Source organism: Typopeltis vanoorti, chromosome 22, assembly GCF_054136105.1.
Source record: "Typopeltis vanoorti isolate ZY-2024b chromosome 22, IOZ_Tvanoo_1.0, whole genome shotgun sequence".
Lineage (NCBI taxonomy): Eukaryota > Metazoa > Arthropoda > Arachnida > Uropygi > Thelyphonidae > Typopeltis > Typopeltis vanoorti.
In genome coordinates, this window is record NC_143570.1 from 33,907,120 (window position 1) to 33,926,254 (window position 19,135).

Here is a 19,135-nt window from a genome sequence, read left to right on the forward strand (position 1 = left end):
TCCCTGACTAAATTGAATAACTTTTGTAATATATATGGTATGAAGGTCAGCAATAAAAAGACAAAGACAATAGGCAGAATCGTTGTGAATGGAGAACCTGTGGAATGAGTAAACCATTTCAGTTACTTAGGCACGATTTTTAGTGAAGATGGTAAATTAAACATCGAAATAGACAACAGAATCAACAAAGCTGGTATGGTAGGAATTCATATGGAATAAGAGAGAAATTAGTCAGAACACTAAATTGGCTGTATACAAGACAGTATTCAAGCCAATTTTGAGTTATGGATTTGAGAGCTGGGTCAGAAGTAAATCACTTGACCAAAGACTAGAGACCGCAGATATGAGAGTTCTGAGAAAGATTAGAGGCGTGAACAGGTAGCATCAATGGCAATATCATATTAAAAACAAGGATATTAGGAAAGAACTTGACATTGTCAGCATCCAGGAATGCGTTAGCAGAGCTAATCTCAGGTGGTATGGTCACTTAAACAGAATGGGCGAGGAAAGATTAGTAAAACAAGTGTTCTCTGCCAGATTGGCAGGAAAACGACCCAGAGAAAGACCAAGATATAGGTGGATTGATACAGTACAATGTGCCTTACACGATAGAAATTAAGATCTGATAATGTTGGAGTCTTGACAAGTAACAGACTGATTTGGAGAAAAATTGTAGATAGGTAGTTAGTAATGATGTAAGTTTGTCATGTAGTACTATCATATCCTGTACACCCCTTGAGGGTACATGGCAGAAATATGATGAGTGAAGGAGTTCTAATGTCAAAGAATGCATCTTGCTTACAGTTAGAAAACAAAACATGGTTACTTGATCTTGGATTTCTTACTGATTTAATGGGAAAATTTGAGATTGCAAGGCAGAAATCATCATATTGCTGAAATGATAAGAACAGTGAATTCATTCAAAGCAAAATTGGCACTTCGGAAATTGCATCAACTGAAAAATAATTTAGCACATTTTCTGCATTTGAAAAATATTGTTGAAAATTTTACTGACACACTCCTGGAAAAGTTTAGTGCTGGAATTATCTGAATTGGATTCATTTATAATATTTTTTGTAAATCCTTTCACCTCTGCAGACAATGATGTGTCTACTAAAATAGCAGCTTATTTCCAAATTAGTAATGCGAAAGACAAAAAAATATATGTTAAGATCACATCAGAATGACGAAACATTCTGGAATTAAGTTAATAAAAAAAACTATCCCTTATTAAGAAAATGTGCTCTTAAAATATATTCTTACTGTGCTTCGACATATTCATGTAAATCTCTTTTTTCAAATATGAAGTATTTGAAATCCAAGTATCAAATATGGTCACTGCCTAACAACCGGAAATTCCAGTTATCACATTCATGGTTTCTTTGAAGTACATACTTAAGTTCATAAATAGAATTTCGTATTAATAAATATGTCATCATCATCAAACTCCTGCCATGTACCCTCAAGGGGTGTACAGGATATGACAGTACTACATGAAAAAATTACATCATTATTAACTTCCTATCTACAATTTTCCTCCAAATTAGTCTGTTACTTGTCAAGACTCCAACATTATCAGATCTTATATTTCTATCCTCTAAGGCACTTTGTACCCTATCAATCCACCTATATCTTGGTCTTCCTCTGGGTCGTTTTCCTGCCAACCTGGCAGAGAACACTTGTTTTGCTAATCTTTCCTCTCCCATTCTATTTAAGTGACTATACCACCTGAGATTAGCTCTGCTAATGCATTCCTGGATGCTGACAATGTCAAGTTCTTTCCTAATATCCTCATTTTTAATATGATATTGCCATTGATGCCATCTGTTCATGCCTCTAATCTTTCTCAGGAATCTCATATCTGCAGTCTCTAGTCTTTGGTCAAGTGTTTTACTTTTGACCCATGTCTCAGATCCATAAGTTAAAACTGGTTTGAACACTGTCTTGTATACAGCTAATTTAGTGTTCCGACTAATTTCTCTCTTATTCCATATGAATTTATTCAATTGACTTCCCACCATACCAGCTTTGCTGATTCTGTTGTCTATTTCTTTATTTAATTTACCATCTTCAGTAAAAATCGTGCCTAAGTAGCTGAAATGTTTTACTTGTTCCACAGGTTCCTCGTTCAAAACACAGTTGACATTTTCAATGATTCTGCCTATTTTCATTGACTTTGTCTTTTTATTGCTGACCTTCATGCCATATCTATTACAACAGCTATTCAATTTAGTCAGAGAATCTTACAGACTTGTAGCGGATTTATTTAGAAGTATAACATCATCTGCATAAATCAAAGAGCTGACATTAACATCTCCAATTTTGATATCAGGTTTAATACCACTTTCCTTCATAATGTGATCCATATAAATAATGAATAACAGAGGGGATAATGTACATCCTTGTCTCACACCAGATTTAACATTAAACCATCTTCCTGTACTTCCTTCAATTCTAACTGCTGACTTACAACTCAAATAAAGACTAAGTATTGCTTGATATAATGCCCCATTGACACCATATAACTGTAGCGTATTGAATAGTTTCTCTCTTGGCACCTTGTCATATGCCTTTTCCAAATTGACAAAACTTAAATACAGATCTTTGTTATATTCTGCTTTCTCAACTATTTGTCATAAAGTGAAGATCTGATCCTGACAGCCTCTATTTGGCCTGAATCCAGCTTGTTCTTCACCAAGCTTTTCTTCCACAATTCTTCTCAACCGTTTCTCAAGTATACTTGAGCGCCGTTAGTAGTTGGAAGGGGGCCAATCGTTCGATGCTGTTGGCACACTCTCCCTCGATGAGTCTTTGGACTCCCTGGAGGTGTCAAATAATAATAATAATAATAATACTTGCATAGATCTTGCCAGGAACACTCAGTAGGGAAACACCTCTGTAATTCTCACATTCAGTTTTATTTCCCTTTTTATATATGGGTACTATGAGAGCTCCACTCCAATCATCAGGAATTCGTCCCTCTGTCCAGGCTTTCTGAACTATGCAGTGCAGCCACTGTAAGACTTTTATACCACCATACTTCAGCATTTCTGGTCGAATATCATCTACTCCTGCTGCCTTTCCACATTTCAAGCCTTTGATGGTTTTTTCTACTTCAAGTATGGATATGTATTCCTGACTGCATGCCTGGTCAGTTTTTTTATCACTATGCTGTCATCACTGCTTGTTTCATTTAGCAGTTTTTCAAAGTAATTACTCCATACTTGAAGGATATCTTTTTCTCCTGTTTTCATGTCACCTTTTACAGCACTCTTTCCTCCATTCCTAAGCTTCTTCAACAACCTCCAGAATATTTTGCCACCTTCTTGATATTTATTTTCTATATTCTTGCCAAAGTCCTCCCATGACTTTTGTTTAGCCAGTTTTACACACTGTTTAGCTTTCTTACATTTGTCTCTGTATTCTGTAAGAGTAAAAGCTGACTTATTTGCCAGGAACTTTTGATATGCTTTCTTCTTTTCCTTCACCGCCTCTTTAACTTCCTGTGTCCACCAAGGAGTTCTGATTTTTCTATCCTTGCACACAACCTCACCACATGCCTCTCTGGCAGAATCAATCAATGTTTTCTTCAGAGTTTGCCACTGAATTTCCTAGGTTTGATTCCTGTTCTCAAACTCTTTCATTTTCTTTTCAATAATCTTTCTGTATTTTAGTCTACAGTTCACATCTGAGAGCTGCTCAACTTTTATTCGCTTTAATACTTTCTTACATGTTATTCTTTTCAATATGAAATTCAATTTTATCCTGCTCAAGACCAAATAGTGATCACTTCCAATTACAAATCCTCTGTACATTCTGGTGTCCTGCACCAGGGAGAAAACATCACTATCAAGAATAACATAGTCAATGAGACTTTTCTTATTCCTAGCCTCTTCTCTCCATGTGAATTTGTGCACATTTTTATGTTGGAACATGGTGTTAGTAATAACCAGTCCATGTCCTGAGCAGAAATCCAACAGATATTCGCCATTATTATTAGCTTTGCTCTTTTCTCCAAATTTTCCTAAAATATTTTTGTATGTCTCACAATCATTTCCTACTCTGCTATTTAGATCCCCAACAAGGACCAACTTTTCCTTTTTCATTGTGTCAGTTGCTTCTACCTTAGTAGAACCTTCTGTGGGACCATAGGCACAAATAAGTCTCATTGTCCAGTTCCCCATTCTCATAATTGCCCACATTACTCTACTTGAGACTGACTGCCATTCAAGAAGATTAGCCTCGTATTTTGTGTTGAATACTATGGCTACTCCTTCTTTTCCTTGATTGTCATTGACCCAGAGAAAGATAAACATCTAGATCAGAGGTCCGAATCCTTTTCGCTAAAAAGGGCACCCTGAATGGCTGGCTTATAACAAAAGGCACTTTACCTTAATTTTATTGGAGGGGAAGTTGTAAGCTTAAATTACATTCATTTGTGCCTATGGTCCCACAGAAGGTTCTACTAAGGTAGAAGTGGAGGAATTTTTTGATGCTTTAGAAAAAGCAACTGACACAATGAAAAAGGAAAAGTTGGTCCTTGTTGGGGATCTAATAAATATGTATTGAATGTAATTTAAGCTTACCACTTCCCCTCCAATAAAATTAAGGTAAAGTGCCTTTTGTTATAAGCCAGCCATTCAGGGTGCCCTTTTTAGCGAAAAGGTTTCCGACCTCTGACCTAGATGTTTATCTTTCTCTGCGTCATTTCAAAGTGATTCACACATTTCTGAATGCTAAATAACATCTTTAACATTAATTTGATAAGAAAACCCCTACCAACGTATACGTCTCTATTATATCACCTCTCCTCCTCCTATCCACTAGATGTAAATTGCATTTTCTTACATTTCTTTATACTCTACATTCCAGAGACCAGAAAATACATTAGTCAATCACCTTTGAACCCTTTCCAATGCTTCTTCATTCCTTTTAAAACAAGACTAAATCTCTGCACAGTAGTCCACATGTGGCCTAATTTATAATAAATACATTGATTAATAAATTAAATAAATTTATACAGTGAAACTAGAATCTCCTTACTTCTGCAAGTCATCCTTTCATAATTGACAGAATTCACTGTGTTGTCCTCATAATTTTAGATCCCTATCCACTATCACACCGAGGTTTCTTATTTCCTCCACCTCTTCCAATACATCCCCCACAAAGTTGGGGATATATTGGAAGAGGTGGAGGAAATAATAAACCCTACATCCCGTATTTGTTCTCCAAATTTTAAATACATATGATTATTTAAAAATATATATACCTTCTTGATGTTACCAGCTAGATCTATATAATATTGCTCTCCTTTTTTCAAAGGTTCAGGAGGTAGACTATCCAAATTTGGAGAAGGAAAAGTAGCCAGATTCGGAAACATATGACAGCCATATGGACTCCAGTGACCAGCTGAGTCTTGCTTGATATCATCTTTGAAATGTACCTTATGACCACGTTTACTCTAGGAAATAAAATAGAAATTAATAAAAGCACTATCAAGTTCTTTACTGCAAATAAGATTCATATGAAAAATCAAAGTTATTATCCATCAGATTAGTTCCATCACCTCTAACATATTGACTGCCAAATACAAAATAACTTATAATTGGCCATCTATATCAGGATGCCAACTATGAGTTTTCTCATATCGTATTTTTTTGTTTGAAATATTAGTATACTTTTTGCATGCTTCGAATGGGAGTAGAATCTTTCAACCAAGAATGTAATCACACAAACTCCAAAAACTTTTTGCACTAAAAAAAAGTTCATCATCGATTATATATTTTTGAAGAGAAAATACTAACAACCTTGTAGAACTGGTTGTCAAGCACAAAAATTCCCATATAGCTTTTATTACTATTATTGATCAAAAGTGAGGATTTATACATAATGTTAATTTAACCATTATTAATTAATAATTTTATTTACCAGTAAGTTGATACTGCATTTTTTAAAACTATTTATTATTATATCTATTTTAAGTAGTAGAAGATTTTCATCTTATAGTGTTAGACCACCAGCTTGATTACTGGAAGATGGAGTTATGTTAGCTGAGTTTCTCTCTTCTATACATCAAGGGTTATATTTGGCATGCCATCTCAAGTGTAAAAATATGCTGATGTCTGGTGGATTTGCAATTTATAAAGATTAGTAATTCAACAGGTGAAAAGTAATGTATTGAACAAACAAAAATAGCCTTTTTTTTTTTTTTTTTTGAAGGCTGGAAAACTATGAATGCAACATATTTGTGTCAGAAAAGAGAAAAGACTAGAGATAAAAGAAAAACTATATAACATATTTACTAAAGTACATAACAAATATTACTGATGTTTTTATGTGGGAAATTCCCTGAAATCTGATGTGTAGGCCTTCTTGGGATAAATCCAAAGAATCATCACAAGAGGGCTACACTAAACATTATTCACAAAATATCTCTCCTACTTCTTCTTGAAGTCATTCAGTGACTTTGAGTATTTGAACAGCTAATGAATAACAAAATATAAGCACGGCTGGGGAAACCATCATATTAATAATTCAATACTTAGAGGTTTAAAATTATAACAAATGCAAAGATCTAGTGTATTATCTGTAGCATTGCATTATGGTAAACCCCACCTCCTTATTGTTAATTCCCAGTTTTAACATCCAAATGCTACTTGTTATGGTAATTTCATTATTAGTGGTTGTAGGTTACATATTATTCTACTTTATGCTCATGGAGAAAATGGATTCACTAAAGAGAAAAGATCAACAAGAAACCTTAAAATTGGTACAAGAGAACTAAAACTTAAGAGATAATTCAGAGGCAGCAGATGAGTTATGCTTTCCATACTTCATTGCAAAAATGCAATGAAGTATGGAAAGCAGCAAGATCTGATAAAGCCAAATGGTTGGAGGACCAGTGCAAAGACATTGAACAGTACTATGGAGAACACAAAACTAGACAGGTCTACAAACTTATAAGAAATGTCAATAGGAAGTGGCAAACAAGATCAGTAGCAGTCAAAGATGAAAATGGTAAAGTATTGATGGACAAGACAGAAATCATACACAGATGGACACGATCTTGCAGCGAACTATATAAAAAATCAACTAAATGATACTGCAACAGAAGTAATCAAAGAACTAAAAGCAATCTCTCCACCAGCAGAGATCTTTGAAAATGACATCTTGGAAGAGGAGGTGAATAAGGCTATAAAGCATCTCAAGAATAACAAGAGTCCTGGAAATGACAACATAATAGGCACGATGCTAAATATGGGGAAGAATCAGTTGCAAAAGAAATACATAAGCTATGTAATGAAATATGGAGATCAGGGTATGCCCCGAAGAGTGGAAAAATCGGTCTTGGGTGTTCTTCATAAGAAAGGCAGTGCTTTAGAATGCACCAATTACAGAACTATTGCATTAATGAGTCATCTTGGCTGATGAAAATACTAACAGAACGCCTGACGGGGCATATGGAGGCACATCTTCTGGATGAGCAAGCTGGATTTCGACAAGATCGAAGTACAGTGCAACAAATACTTGCACTAAGACTGATAGCAGAGAAAGCTTGAAGAAAGAACAAAAAGATATATTGCTGTTTCGTGGACTTCCAAAAAGCATTTGATAATATTGACCAAAATATAACATGGGCTGTCTTGGAATCCTATGGTGTGGACAATAAATTGATCCGCCTGCTGAAAGATATAAACAGCCAAGCACAAGCAAAAATCAGAATAGCAGGTGAGACTGGAGATTGGTTTGCCACTAGTGAAGGCACAAAGCAAGGGGGACCCAATATTACCAGTCATCTTCATCACACTAGATAAGATTAAAGAAGAAGGTGGAGGCATTTCAATAAATGGCATGAGAATAAACTACCTCTGCTTTGCAGATGACATCATCCTGATTGAAGAAGCAGCAACAAGGCTGGAAGAGACATTGCAAACACTATACACAGAAGGAAAAAGATATGGACTAAATGTCAACTTTGAAAAAACTAAAACAATGATATCTGGACAACAGGAGTTACTGAACTGAGTTATGATAGACAGATTTCAACTGGAAAATGTGGAACACTTCACGTATCTTGGATGCCACATGACGCATGACTTGGACCCCAAAAAAGAGATAAAAATTAGAATAGCCAGAGCAATAACTATTTTCAAAGCCATGGACAAAATATGGAAGAGCTGAGCTATAAAGATGCAAACTAAACTGCGCATTGTAGAAACCTGTATCTTCAGCAGCATTCTCTATGGATGTGAAGCCTGGGTACTCCTGAGAGAATCTGAAAGGAGGATATTGGCATTTGAGAGGAAGTGCTATAGAAAGATCTTGAGAATAAGCTGGATACAGAAAGTGAACAATGAGGAAATCTACAGACGAATACAACCAAAAGAAAACCTGATCCAGAAAATAATCAAAAGGAAACTACGTCTATTTGGCCATATATGTAGAATGAATGATGAGAGAAAATTAAAAACGTTGCTGTTTGGAATGCTTGAAGGAAAGAACAAAAGAGGAAGACCAAACAGAGAATGGGGTGATGACATCGTCAAATGGTGCAGAAACTCTATACACAAATTGCACAAAATGGAAGCAGACACCTACGGGCATTGGACCCATGGTTGTTGATGATGATGATGAAAGTAGGATGCAGCAGTCATGCTTTCTTCTTTACCTGTAAATACCAATTCCTATTCAAGGAAACTATTCTTATCTTTATGGAACTTTAAACTACAATAATGGACTGTCTATCAGTAATATTTGACTTTTGGTCATTTTTAATAATAATGCCATTGCAGCCAACGCAATCATTATTAGCTTTATATTTATTATACTCAAAGGGGTTACTAAAGGGCTGTCGATGTGCAATATGCAATATACAGCCTCTCGCAGTCAAGTTATCCCCACCTTCCCGTGATATAGCATGTTTCCACAAACGAGGCTCTGGTAAACCTGATGAGCATTGCCACGTCAAAGGCATATCTTTCCTAGTTGGAGGAAATACCAACTTAACCTCTAGGTGGTAGATGTCTTTCATCACCTGGTGAAATACCTTGCTTATTAGAGACCTGAAATAGCTGCAGCCAGATTTGGTTGCTAGAGCAAGGGTTGCAGTTTCTGTCCTCCCCCACTCTTCCCACATGCAGTGAGAGTGATATCCTCAAAGACATACCAATCTCACTGTAAGGGACAAGAACCAGGTAGTATGAATCTGGAGGCTTCCTGATCAGGAAACAAAAATTCCTGCAACCATGTGTTTTGCTACTTCATGACAGGAAGGAGGCCAAATACTGTGGCTGCAGGGAGAACAGTCAAGGCCATGTATGGACAGAAGGCCTCTGTGTGGGCGGTATGGCTGCGAGTCTGTCACCTCTCACTGCATGCCCCACTTCCTTACCAAACGCAATGAATCAGAACTGAAAGAAATGTGTTTTTACTGCAGATCTTAAAAATTCTTTCACACAAAATAGTTCAAAATAACATCAAAAATCTAACCAAACAACCCACCAACACTAATTCTTATAAGAAAAAAGTTTCCACATCCACTTCACCAACATTCGTGGCCTAAGCAGCAATATAAATATCATCTAAACTAGAACTACTATTCCTTTCAGAACCCCCAACTGGCAACCTCAGCAGCCATTCTACAGCTCAACTGCCCGAACTACACAGCTCTTTCCACCACAAGGGTGGCACTTCTGCATTTGTGAGAACTGATATACCATGCCAGAGACTGCAAATCCTTGAATCCCCACTATTTGATCTGCTTTGGCTCAACATTTCTCTACTAAATCAAAATGTCCTTTTCATATGCTCCCTCTATTGCGCTCTAAACTCCATCAATCACTCTGCCCTCTTCAACTTTCTCAGTCTAAGTGCCCCAATAGTGAGATCATCCTTCTTGGGGACTTCAATGTCCACAATTCATATTGGCTTCTCTCCTCCAGTTTCACCGATCAAGCAGGCAGGGATACTGAGGTGTTTGCCATCAGCAATGACCTATCTCATATCATCAATCTTCCCACCAGAATACCATGCAATTCCCCCCCCCCAACCTCTTCCTAACAAGCTCCCCTTCCAGGCATACTGTAGTTGTCGGTTCTCCTCTTGTAAACTCAGACCACAATCTCACACATCTCTTTTGCTGCAGAATAACTTACACAGTTCACAGTCTCATGTCCTTTGGCACTACAAGGGTGCTAAATGGGAGGACCTCCATGACTTCTATTTTTCCTTCCTTCCTATGGTCTCCGAGTACTACTTTAGTTCTTCTGATCCAAACACATGCTCAGACCGAATAACAGAAATCATCTTCACAGGAATGAAAGCTTTCATCCCCTATTCCAGTCCAAATTCTCAGCCACCAGCTAACCCTTGGTTCTCAAAAAAGTGTGCCAATGCTGTAAAAGAAAAAAATCTCTCCTTACCATAATTGGCTCAAGAACAAAACTCCAGCTCGCAACAGTCGTAGAAGAATCATCAAGTCAGACTTTGAAAGGGCCAAATGCTGCAAACTCACTTTTTGCCCAAATGGCAATCGCTCCTTCTGGTCCCTTTCCAAGGCTATTATTGGGCACAACTTCTGCTCACCCAGGTTTCCACCACTCTGACATCCAGATGGTACTGTAGTCACCTCATCAAAAGACAAGGCCAACTTACTTGCATCACTATTCTCTTTCAATTCCTGCACTGATCACCTGGGCAAAGTTCCCTCCACTCCACAAAGAACATTTCTCTTCATGTCTCCCATAATCGTCTGACAAAAAGAAATCTGTATAATCTGGCCATCGAATGCGATATTAATATGTAAGAATATGGAGGTTCACTTCATATAAATTGCAGATCAGCACAAAAATTTAACCAACTGATGGAGGATAGGCCTGTATATGAATGGAGATAAAAATCATTCTGCAATGTCTAATTAAATAATTATCAATAAAAGAAGAAATGGCTAAACGGAATCAGTTGGTCTAATTGGTTCATTAAATAGACACTTTTAAAGTTCCAGTCAACATTAATGATATAACTGCAACCATTGTATATGATAATGAATGAAACAGTATACATTTTTTTTCTACCAAATGAAATGCTGAACTGAAAGTTTTGTTCTTATTATTATTATTCATGAGCAATCCTTAATGTTATTTCGCTTCTATTTCATTTCATTGACCTGGGCAAAGTTCCCTCCACATCTCCCATAGCCTTCTGGCACAAAGAAATCCTGAATAACCTGAATACAAACAAGGCATCTGGTCCTGATGGTATCTCACCTATTGTGTTTAAAAACTGTGCCCCCATCCCAAAAAGAAAGTGATAAAAGTCAACTAACGAATTACCGTCCAACTGCTCTCACTTCTGTTCTCTCAAATATTATGAAATTTGAAATCTATCTCGTAAACTACCTAGAGACATACCAACTAATCAGTGACCAGCAGTATAGATTCTGCCACTCGCAATCTACAGCTGATCTCGCTTTCACCACCCACTTATGGAATCAAGCCATGGAGAAATTTGTAGAAACTGACGTAGTTGCTCTCAACATTTCAAAGGTATTTGATCGGGTTTGACACGGGGGCCTACTTACTAAAATGGCATCATATGGTTTGCATTTCTCACTCTGCAACTGAATCCCCCAACTTTTTCACTGGTCGCTGATGAAGTGTCATGGTGTATCTCCTCAGATTTCCCCAAAAATGCAGGAGTTCCCCAGGGTTCTGGTCTTTCACCAACTCTCTTCCTCTTGTATATAAACTACCTGCTATCACAGACTTCTAATCCTATCCATACCTTTGCTGACGATTGTACACTCCATTCCTCCTTATCATTTGACAAAACTGTTAGTGCTCAAGTATTAGATTTTCTCAAGATCTACCATGACCAGGGACCTGAATTCAGATCCACTAGCTATAACCCAGTGGGGCAAGAAGAACCTTGTAAATCCTGTCATCTCTCTTTCTTGAGAGAGATCAGACAGAACTCAATGCCACCAAAACTCAGTTCTGTCTGATCTCTCTCAAGAAAGAGCTCACCCCCTTACCTTCAGTAATACTGAGATATCCAAACATGATCAGATTTCTCTTGGACTGACATGTGCCTCCGATCTTTTATAACACAATCATGTTTCAACTATAGCTTCTGCAGCCACCGAAAAAGTACACCAAAGTGTACTTTTTTGCAACAAGACACTACTTCACAGCTAAAGCCCAAATCTTCTCAGCCATGGAATATTGCTCTCATATTTGGGGTAGTACACCAAAATCTTCTCTAAGATTGCTCAATTCTATCCTGAAGAGGGCAATCCAGCTAATTAATAATCCTTCTATCATAGACGTTCAGTTTCTGTCTTTTGCCTCTTCTACAGATATTTTCATAGACAGTGCTTTGCTGAATTAACCACTATTATTCCTCCAACCTCCTCCAAAATCATTAAAACCAGAGCCACTGCTAACTAACACCCTTTTACAGTCTATCTTAAAACACTCATCAAACCAAGTTCACTGCCTGTTTTCTTTTATTGTATCAACTTCTGTCCTTTGGAACAGTCTCTCTGACTCTGCCTTCCCCAAAGATTACAACCCTTAGCTGTTCAAACGTGTGGACGATGAAAAAAACCCTCTCAAACCATCGAGTATGAAACAATTAATCCAATGCTTTTTTAATTATGTTAGGTTTTAATTTTACTTTCTTGAAAAAGGTAGCTAAATTAGTCAGTAACTGAAATTATTTAGACACACTCTTAATAATAAGATAACTCGTAATTAAAAATTAGGAAATCATTATTTCGTAATACTATAATGACAAGTCATTAAAATATTTTTCAAAGTATTTGCAATTAATAAACTTCCAATAGCAAAGAAAAAAGAAAGAAAGCATTATTATTATATACAACAAGATAACAAAATGTTTTAAAAAAAGAAAGCAAACAGACAAATAACGACATACTAAAAAAGGTGTCCTTGAGGACAATCTGTGAGAAAAATTTAAAGAAAAACATCACCTAATAACACCCACTTACAAACTATACAAACATACAAGAAATCAACTAACAGCCAAAATAATATCTTATCCAGTGGCTTTAACAGGCCTTTAAGGGCCTACCACCTTCCAAACATGCTTGGATTTCGTAACTGAAATACGAGGATAAGATGGTCAGCCCTATTCCTCTAAGTATTCACGACTGTAATCCGTGTGAGTTTGCGGAGCCGGTTTGCCTGTTTGCCGGATGAAAAACCCCAAATAAACTGGTGGAAATAACCCTGCTGTCCATGCCCAAGACTGGCTAACTTGGCTATGGCTGAGGAAGATCCTGCAGCTCCTCACATCATCGAGCTGAATCGAACCTAGGCACTTCTTCCCCAGGCATATGGTTGCAAAGCCACTAGGATAACTGCACGGACCAAAATACATATACCAAATAAAATAAATACTTCCAGAAATTATCAGCAGACAGCATCAATATGAAAAAAAAAACATGGTCAATATTCAATGAATTGCTTAACAGAAATTGTAAAACTTCCCAGGAAGACTTCACTGTCAAAAATTTCAGCCAAGATGTATTTTCATAATTTCATAAAAACGATGTATTTTCACAATTCCATCATAATAAATGATACCAAAACTCAAGAATCGCATATTCTGCACCAGTTACACTGTCACACATATCATTATATTTTGTCGACTGCCTCGAGGATAAAATGGTTAGTCCTATGTCTGTAGATGCATGTGTTCAAGAGGATGGTTTACCTGTTCTGGAGGACGAAAAACCTTCTACCTCCATATGAGAGCTAACTCACCTTTATAGGTGAGCAAAAAAGGTGGCACACCATTTGGCAACTCTTATGGGTAGAGATGACCTTGCTAATGCTTCTGGCTGGTATCTCCACTTGGGCCTGGCTCCCACTGAAGAGACCTCGATAAAGGCCGAAACTAGTCTGGGTAGTGGCCCCTCCCTTAATGCATAACATTAGACATATCCGCAAGGATGTGTTTTGCATTATGGGAGATACGGAGATAGGAGTGTTAGTAGCTTGCTCCACCTTTACAAGGAGTCGCCATAGTGTTGCACTACCTTACCCCAGTCCTGAAGATACTTTCAGGCGCAAACTTTGTTTGCTCACACTTGGATAAAGGATTAAACTAAATTTATTATATTATAACTCACCTTTAGTCGAAAGAGAACCAGCCAGAAGTTCCTCACGGCTTGGATAGGAATCAAACCCAGGTCTTTCCAACCAAAGGGATTCGTCTATACAGGCTGAGCTACGGCGACTCACTTGCACCTATAATACATGTTAAATAGCTAGGTATTTATGTGAAATGCCACCTTAATCCTGCAGAGGTTGTGGTCAAAAAAATTGCAGCATAGGTCACGTGTATCTGAGAGATACATTCATTACTAGTATGTGATAAAATGCGATAAAACTTTAAAAAAAAAAACACTGCAAATATTATTATCATCATCTCGGGCAACTCCAAGGAGTCGACAGACTCATCGAGGGAGGCCCTAACATCATGTCAAGAGCAACAATTCAACATTCACACAGTATCTATCATACCTCGCCTTGAACTCATTCACAGTCATAGCACCCACAACAGACTCTGGCGCAGCTTATTCCACTCATTCACCACTCTCCAAGTAAAAAACCTAGTTCTAACACCCCTGCTAACCACACTCTTGCCCAGCTTCCATGTATGGCCCCTAGTCCTCCCACCACCAATCCTATTCTCAAAAATATCTTCTGGATTAATCCTATAGAAACCCTTAAGTAATTTGAATGTCTCAATCATATCACCCCTTTTCTGCCTATCAACCAATTTTTGCAACCCACAAATCTTCAACCTGTTCTCATAAGGTTCATTCCACAGACCTGCTATCATCTTAGTCACTCTTCTCTGGATCCTCTCCACCTCCTCCCCATCAAGAAGAAACCCTGGCACCCATATCTGGGCACAGTAGTCTAGATGGGATCTTATCAAACCTCGATATAGAGGAACAATAACTTGTTTGTCTCTGTTTGTTAAAGTATTTTTCAGCAACCAAGTGATTTGATGAGCTGTTTTGGCCACTTTTGCAATGTGCCCCCTAAACTTCAACTCCCTATCCACCAACACTCCCAGATTCCTGGCCTGATCAATCTCATGGAGTATGGTTCCACCGATGTGATATACTGCTGCTAATCTTTTCACTCCAAAATGCATAACCTTACACTTTGCCACATTAAATTGACATCCTAGCCCAGTCCTCCAAACTATCCAAATCATCCTGCAAAATTTTGACATCCTGTGCACTCACAATTGCTCTACCCAACTTTGCATCATCAGCAAACAAGTGAACACTCCCTCTCAGATCCTTTCCTATATCGTTAACGAACAAATTGAAAAGTAGTGGTCCAAGAATAGAACCCTGCGGCACACCACTGGTCACAAGCCGTCTTTTGGACTCCACTCCTGAATAAACCGCTCTCTGGTATCTCTCCATCACCCATCCTCCTATCCATCTCACCAACCCTATATCCATCCCCATCTGCTCCAGTTTACTGATTAGAGTAACATGTGGTATCCTGTCAAAGGCTTTGGCAAGGTCCATTAGAATCACTGTAAACCCATTACCCTTATCCAGTTCAGCTGTCACTGTGTTATAAAACATGAGCAAGTTACTGAGGCATGATCTACCCTTCACAAAACCATGTTGTCTCCCATACAGTATCCCATTTTCATCTATCCAGTCCTGTATTCTTCTCTTGACTAATTTCTCCAAGACCTTGACAACGATTCCTGATATGCTAATCAGTCGGTAATTTACAACAGCAATCTTGGAACCTCCTTTATGCAGTGGAACTATTTTCCCCTCTTTCCACTCCCTCAGGACTAACCCAGACCCGAGACTCAAATTAAACAAAATGGTCAAGGGTACTGACAATTCTTTAGCCGCTTCACGTATGACACGAGCTGGTATACCATCCAATCCCACAGATGTATTGACATTGAGGTTTTGCAATAGACTACTCACCTCCACTTCATTCACCACAATTCCTGTACAATCTATTGGTTCATTCATTCCTGCAATGTCACCACCTGGATGATATACTCTTGCAAAGTGCTCGCTCAGTAATTCCACTATATCAATTGATTCGGTTACCTCCCTACCATTGGCATTCTTTAAAATCATTCTGATATATAGATTTTTTCTTTTACTTGCAACATATCTAAAAAACTGTTTACGATTCTCTTTAGCCTGCATGGCCAATATTCTTTCATAATCCTTTTTTGCTTTTCTTACCACACTCGTTACCCTTCTGGCCTGCACTTTATACCGTTCATATACCTGCAGGTCATCTTTCTCCTTAAATTCTCTCCATAGTTGTTTCTTTTTTTGCAGCTCAAGCTTAATCGTGTTATTCATCCATTTAACCCCTACTTGATTTATTATTTGGACTCTAGGTATACAGTCAGCCATTGCTTCATGCAAACACTTCTTTACCGCCTCCCGTGCACTATCAACTTCTAGCCCTTGCAGTTGTACATGCCATGGCACTAAACCAATCAATCTCCTAAGCTTGTCATACTACTTACCAGCCCGATAATTCCACATGTACCCCGTCTTAATTGTAAAATCCACACCTTTAGCCACCTCCCAAGTCAAGACCCTATGATCACTCTCACCAATTGGTGGCAATGTGGTCATATTTGTTACAGTTAAATTCTCAGATGCAATTACCAGGTCAAGCACTCTCTGACCCCTAGTATTTTCCATTACATGCTGTCGCAGATAGTTATACCTTAAAACCACATAAAATCCAATTCCTTCCTCCTTCCAATCAATGTTACCATAGTTGAAATCTCCCATAATAATTACCCTCCTTCCACTCATTTCTTCTATTTGCTTATGCATACTATCTCCACCATCTGTTCTATCACCTGGTCTATAGCAGCACCCAACTGTATATTTAGTTCTGCTAATTTCAATCTCACACCAAATAGCCTCAAATGTGCTCTTTTCTCTATCCTGCAGTTTCACTTCTATTCTTCTTGACTGTAGCTCATCAGCTATCATCAGTAACACTCCTCCCCCCATTTTATTCTCCCTGTCACTCCTGAACACCATACCCCTCACATTCAATCCCACTAGCTGTGTCATCTTCTGTCAGCCATGTTTCACTAATGCCAATAACCTGTTGTCAGGAAGTGCCAGCCAAGGCCAAAAATTCTTCCCTCTTGTTCCTAATACTTCTGGCATTTGTATACATGAATTGAAGAAGCCAATTTGTCCCATCCCTATTTTGATGCCTTATACTAACTATCCCATTCTGATTCGTGGTCTTTCCTACTCGCTTGGGCATATTACACACTTCACACACTCACCTGTCTCCCTAAAATCTGCAAATCTACCCCCCCCCCTTAATAACTCTAGTTTCCCTAGTTCTGTAACTTCACTTCCACCACATTCGACAACACTTTTTCAAGTCTCTGCACACCAAATCCATTCAGATGTAATCCATCCATTTTATATAAATCCTTTCACCCATCAAACTCATTCCACATCACTCATCAAACATAATTCATGCATAAAGTCATTAGCAATTATGGCCCTCCTTCTCTTCACTGTCATGCCATGGCAACAGACTCACCATCCTAACTCTCTCACTCTTTTCTTTTGCTACCTCAAGCAATTCCTTCACATCCTCACTCATAGCCTTTTTTATTTCCTTTCAAATCATTTGTACCCAATACCAGTCCTGTATTCTTCTCTTGACTAATTTCTCCAAGACCTTGACAACGATTCCTGATATGCTAATCGGTCGGTAATTTAAAAGCAGTCTTGGACCCTCCTTTATTATATGCATAAAGGAGGTTCCTCCTTTATGCATATAATACATGATGTTTATTAATTTTCAGTTACAATCTAGAAATTATTGAACAAAGAAAAAAAAATAACTAAACCAATACTATACTGATATTGGAGTTCACGGTATCTCTCAGATACAATTGACTATCAAATATCATATGCCTTTACATAACACACGTCAAACCAAAACTGACTGCATAAACAGTGTGGAATATCACTCGTAATATATGCATGCGCAGCTAGTCATGACCTCCAAGCTATACACTGGATATGTGTAAGAATATTTATATTAACAATTTGTTTGTATCTGTCAGATCAGCCACAACCTCTGCAGGGTTAAATAAAATAGAATTATAATAACATACTATAATAAAAGTTATTTGAATATGAATGGAATCTTGGCATATGCTTTTATTATTATTATTTATTTATTTTATGAAGTTGAGAACTTTAACTTTCTTCGCTTAAAAGGAAGCACTTTACAGCTTCTCTTTAGCATATTCTAATTGCCAGCATCACTACTTTTGCACTTTGGGGCCATTATTAAGTAAAATAAGGGTTACTTAAAGGGTTACTTAAGGGTTACTTAAATAAATAAATACCAGCACTCTGATACCATGACAGTTGATCTGATAACAAAGAACTACTCAGAACGGCATGCAGTTTAAAACTTATGAATTGTTTATTTCTGGAATTTTCCATTTAATATTTTCAGATGGCTACTAAATGACTAACAGGTGGGTAGTGTATACAGAACGGTGTGGATACACTGTACAAAGGGGTTATTCACATCCTGGGTGAGACAGCGCAAGATTTCATCACATCATTCAGAACGGCATGAAATTTAAAACTTATAAATTGTTTATTACTAAAAGAAAGAGCCGTAAGGCTTCATTTCAGCGATATAAAATTAACACAGGCAAAGTGGATACTAGATCCAACATTATTTCAAAGCCGAATGTTTGCAAAAACTATGAATGTTTCATAAGTTGACTTGAGAGCAACTGAAGGCAACTAAGGGGATACCAAGGATTGCATTCTAATAAGCTCTCAGGTCAACTTACGAAATTTTCATAGTTTCTACAAACATTTGGCTTTGAAATAATGTTGGATCTAGTATCCACTTTGTCTATGTAATAATGCAATTAATATTTTTTTCAGACTGGGGGGTTGACTGCAAATAACTGAAGCCGAAGCCCTCCCCCCATCCAAACCAATGGATAAGGGGGGGGGGGAGTACAATATATATTTTTCTAAAAATGAATGTAAACAGTACTCTATGTTCGTACTAAACAG

The 19,135-nt window shown here is 37.6% G+C and overlaps 2 protein-coding genes across 5 annotated transcripts in view; one reads left to right on the forward strand and one right to left on the reverse strand.

Annotated features, from left to right (window-relative positions):
* Positions 1-5,454, forward strand: part of LOC150094292 (protein kinase C-like 3) — a 289,221-nt gene extending 283,767 nt beyond the window's left edge. For 3 of the 4 annotated variants that reach the window (XM_090412158.1, XM_090412160.1, XM_090412161.1), the window contains one exon: positions 5,323-5,454. The gene's annotated coding sequence lies outside the window, so the exon portion shown is untranslated. The remainder of the gene's footprint in view (positions 1-5,322) is intronic. The other variant, XM_090412159.1, reaches the window with a different exon arrangement.
* Positions 1-19,135, reverse strand: part of LOC150094293 (uncharacterized) — a 180,414-nt gene that overhangs the window by 18,279 nt on the left and 143,000 nt on the right. The window contains exon 9 of the mRNA XM_090412435.1: positions 5,270-5,461. Coding sequence (XP_090268561.1) covers positions 5,270-5,461 — 192 coding nt within the window. The remainder of the gene's footprint in view (positions 1-5,269; positions 5,462-19,135) is intronic.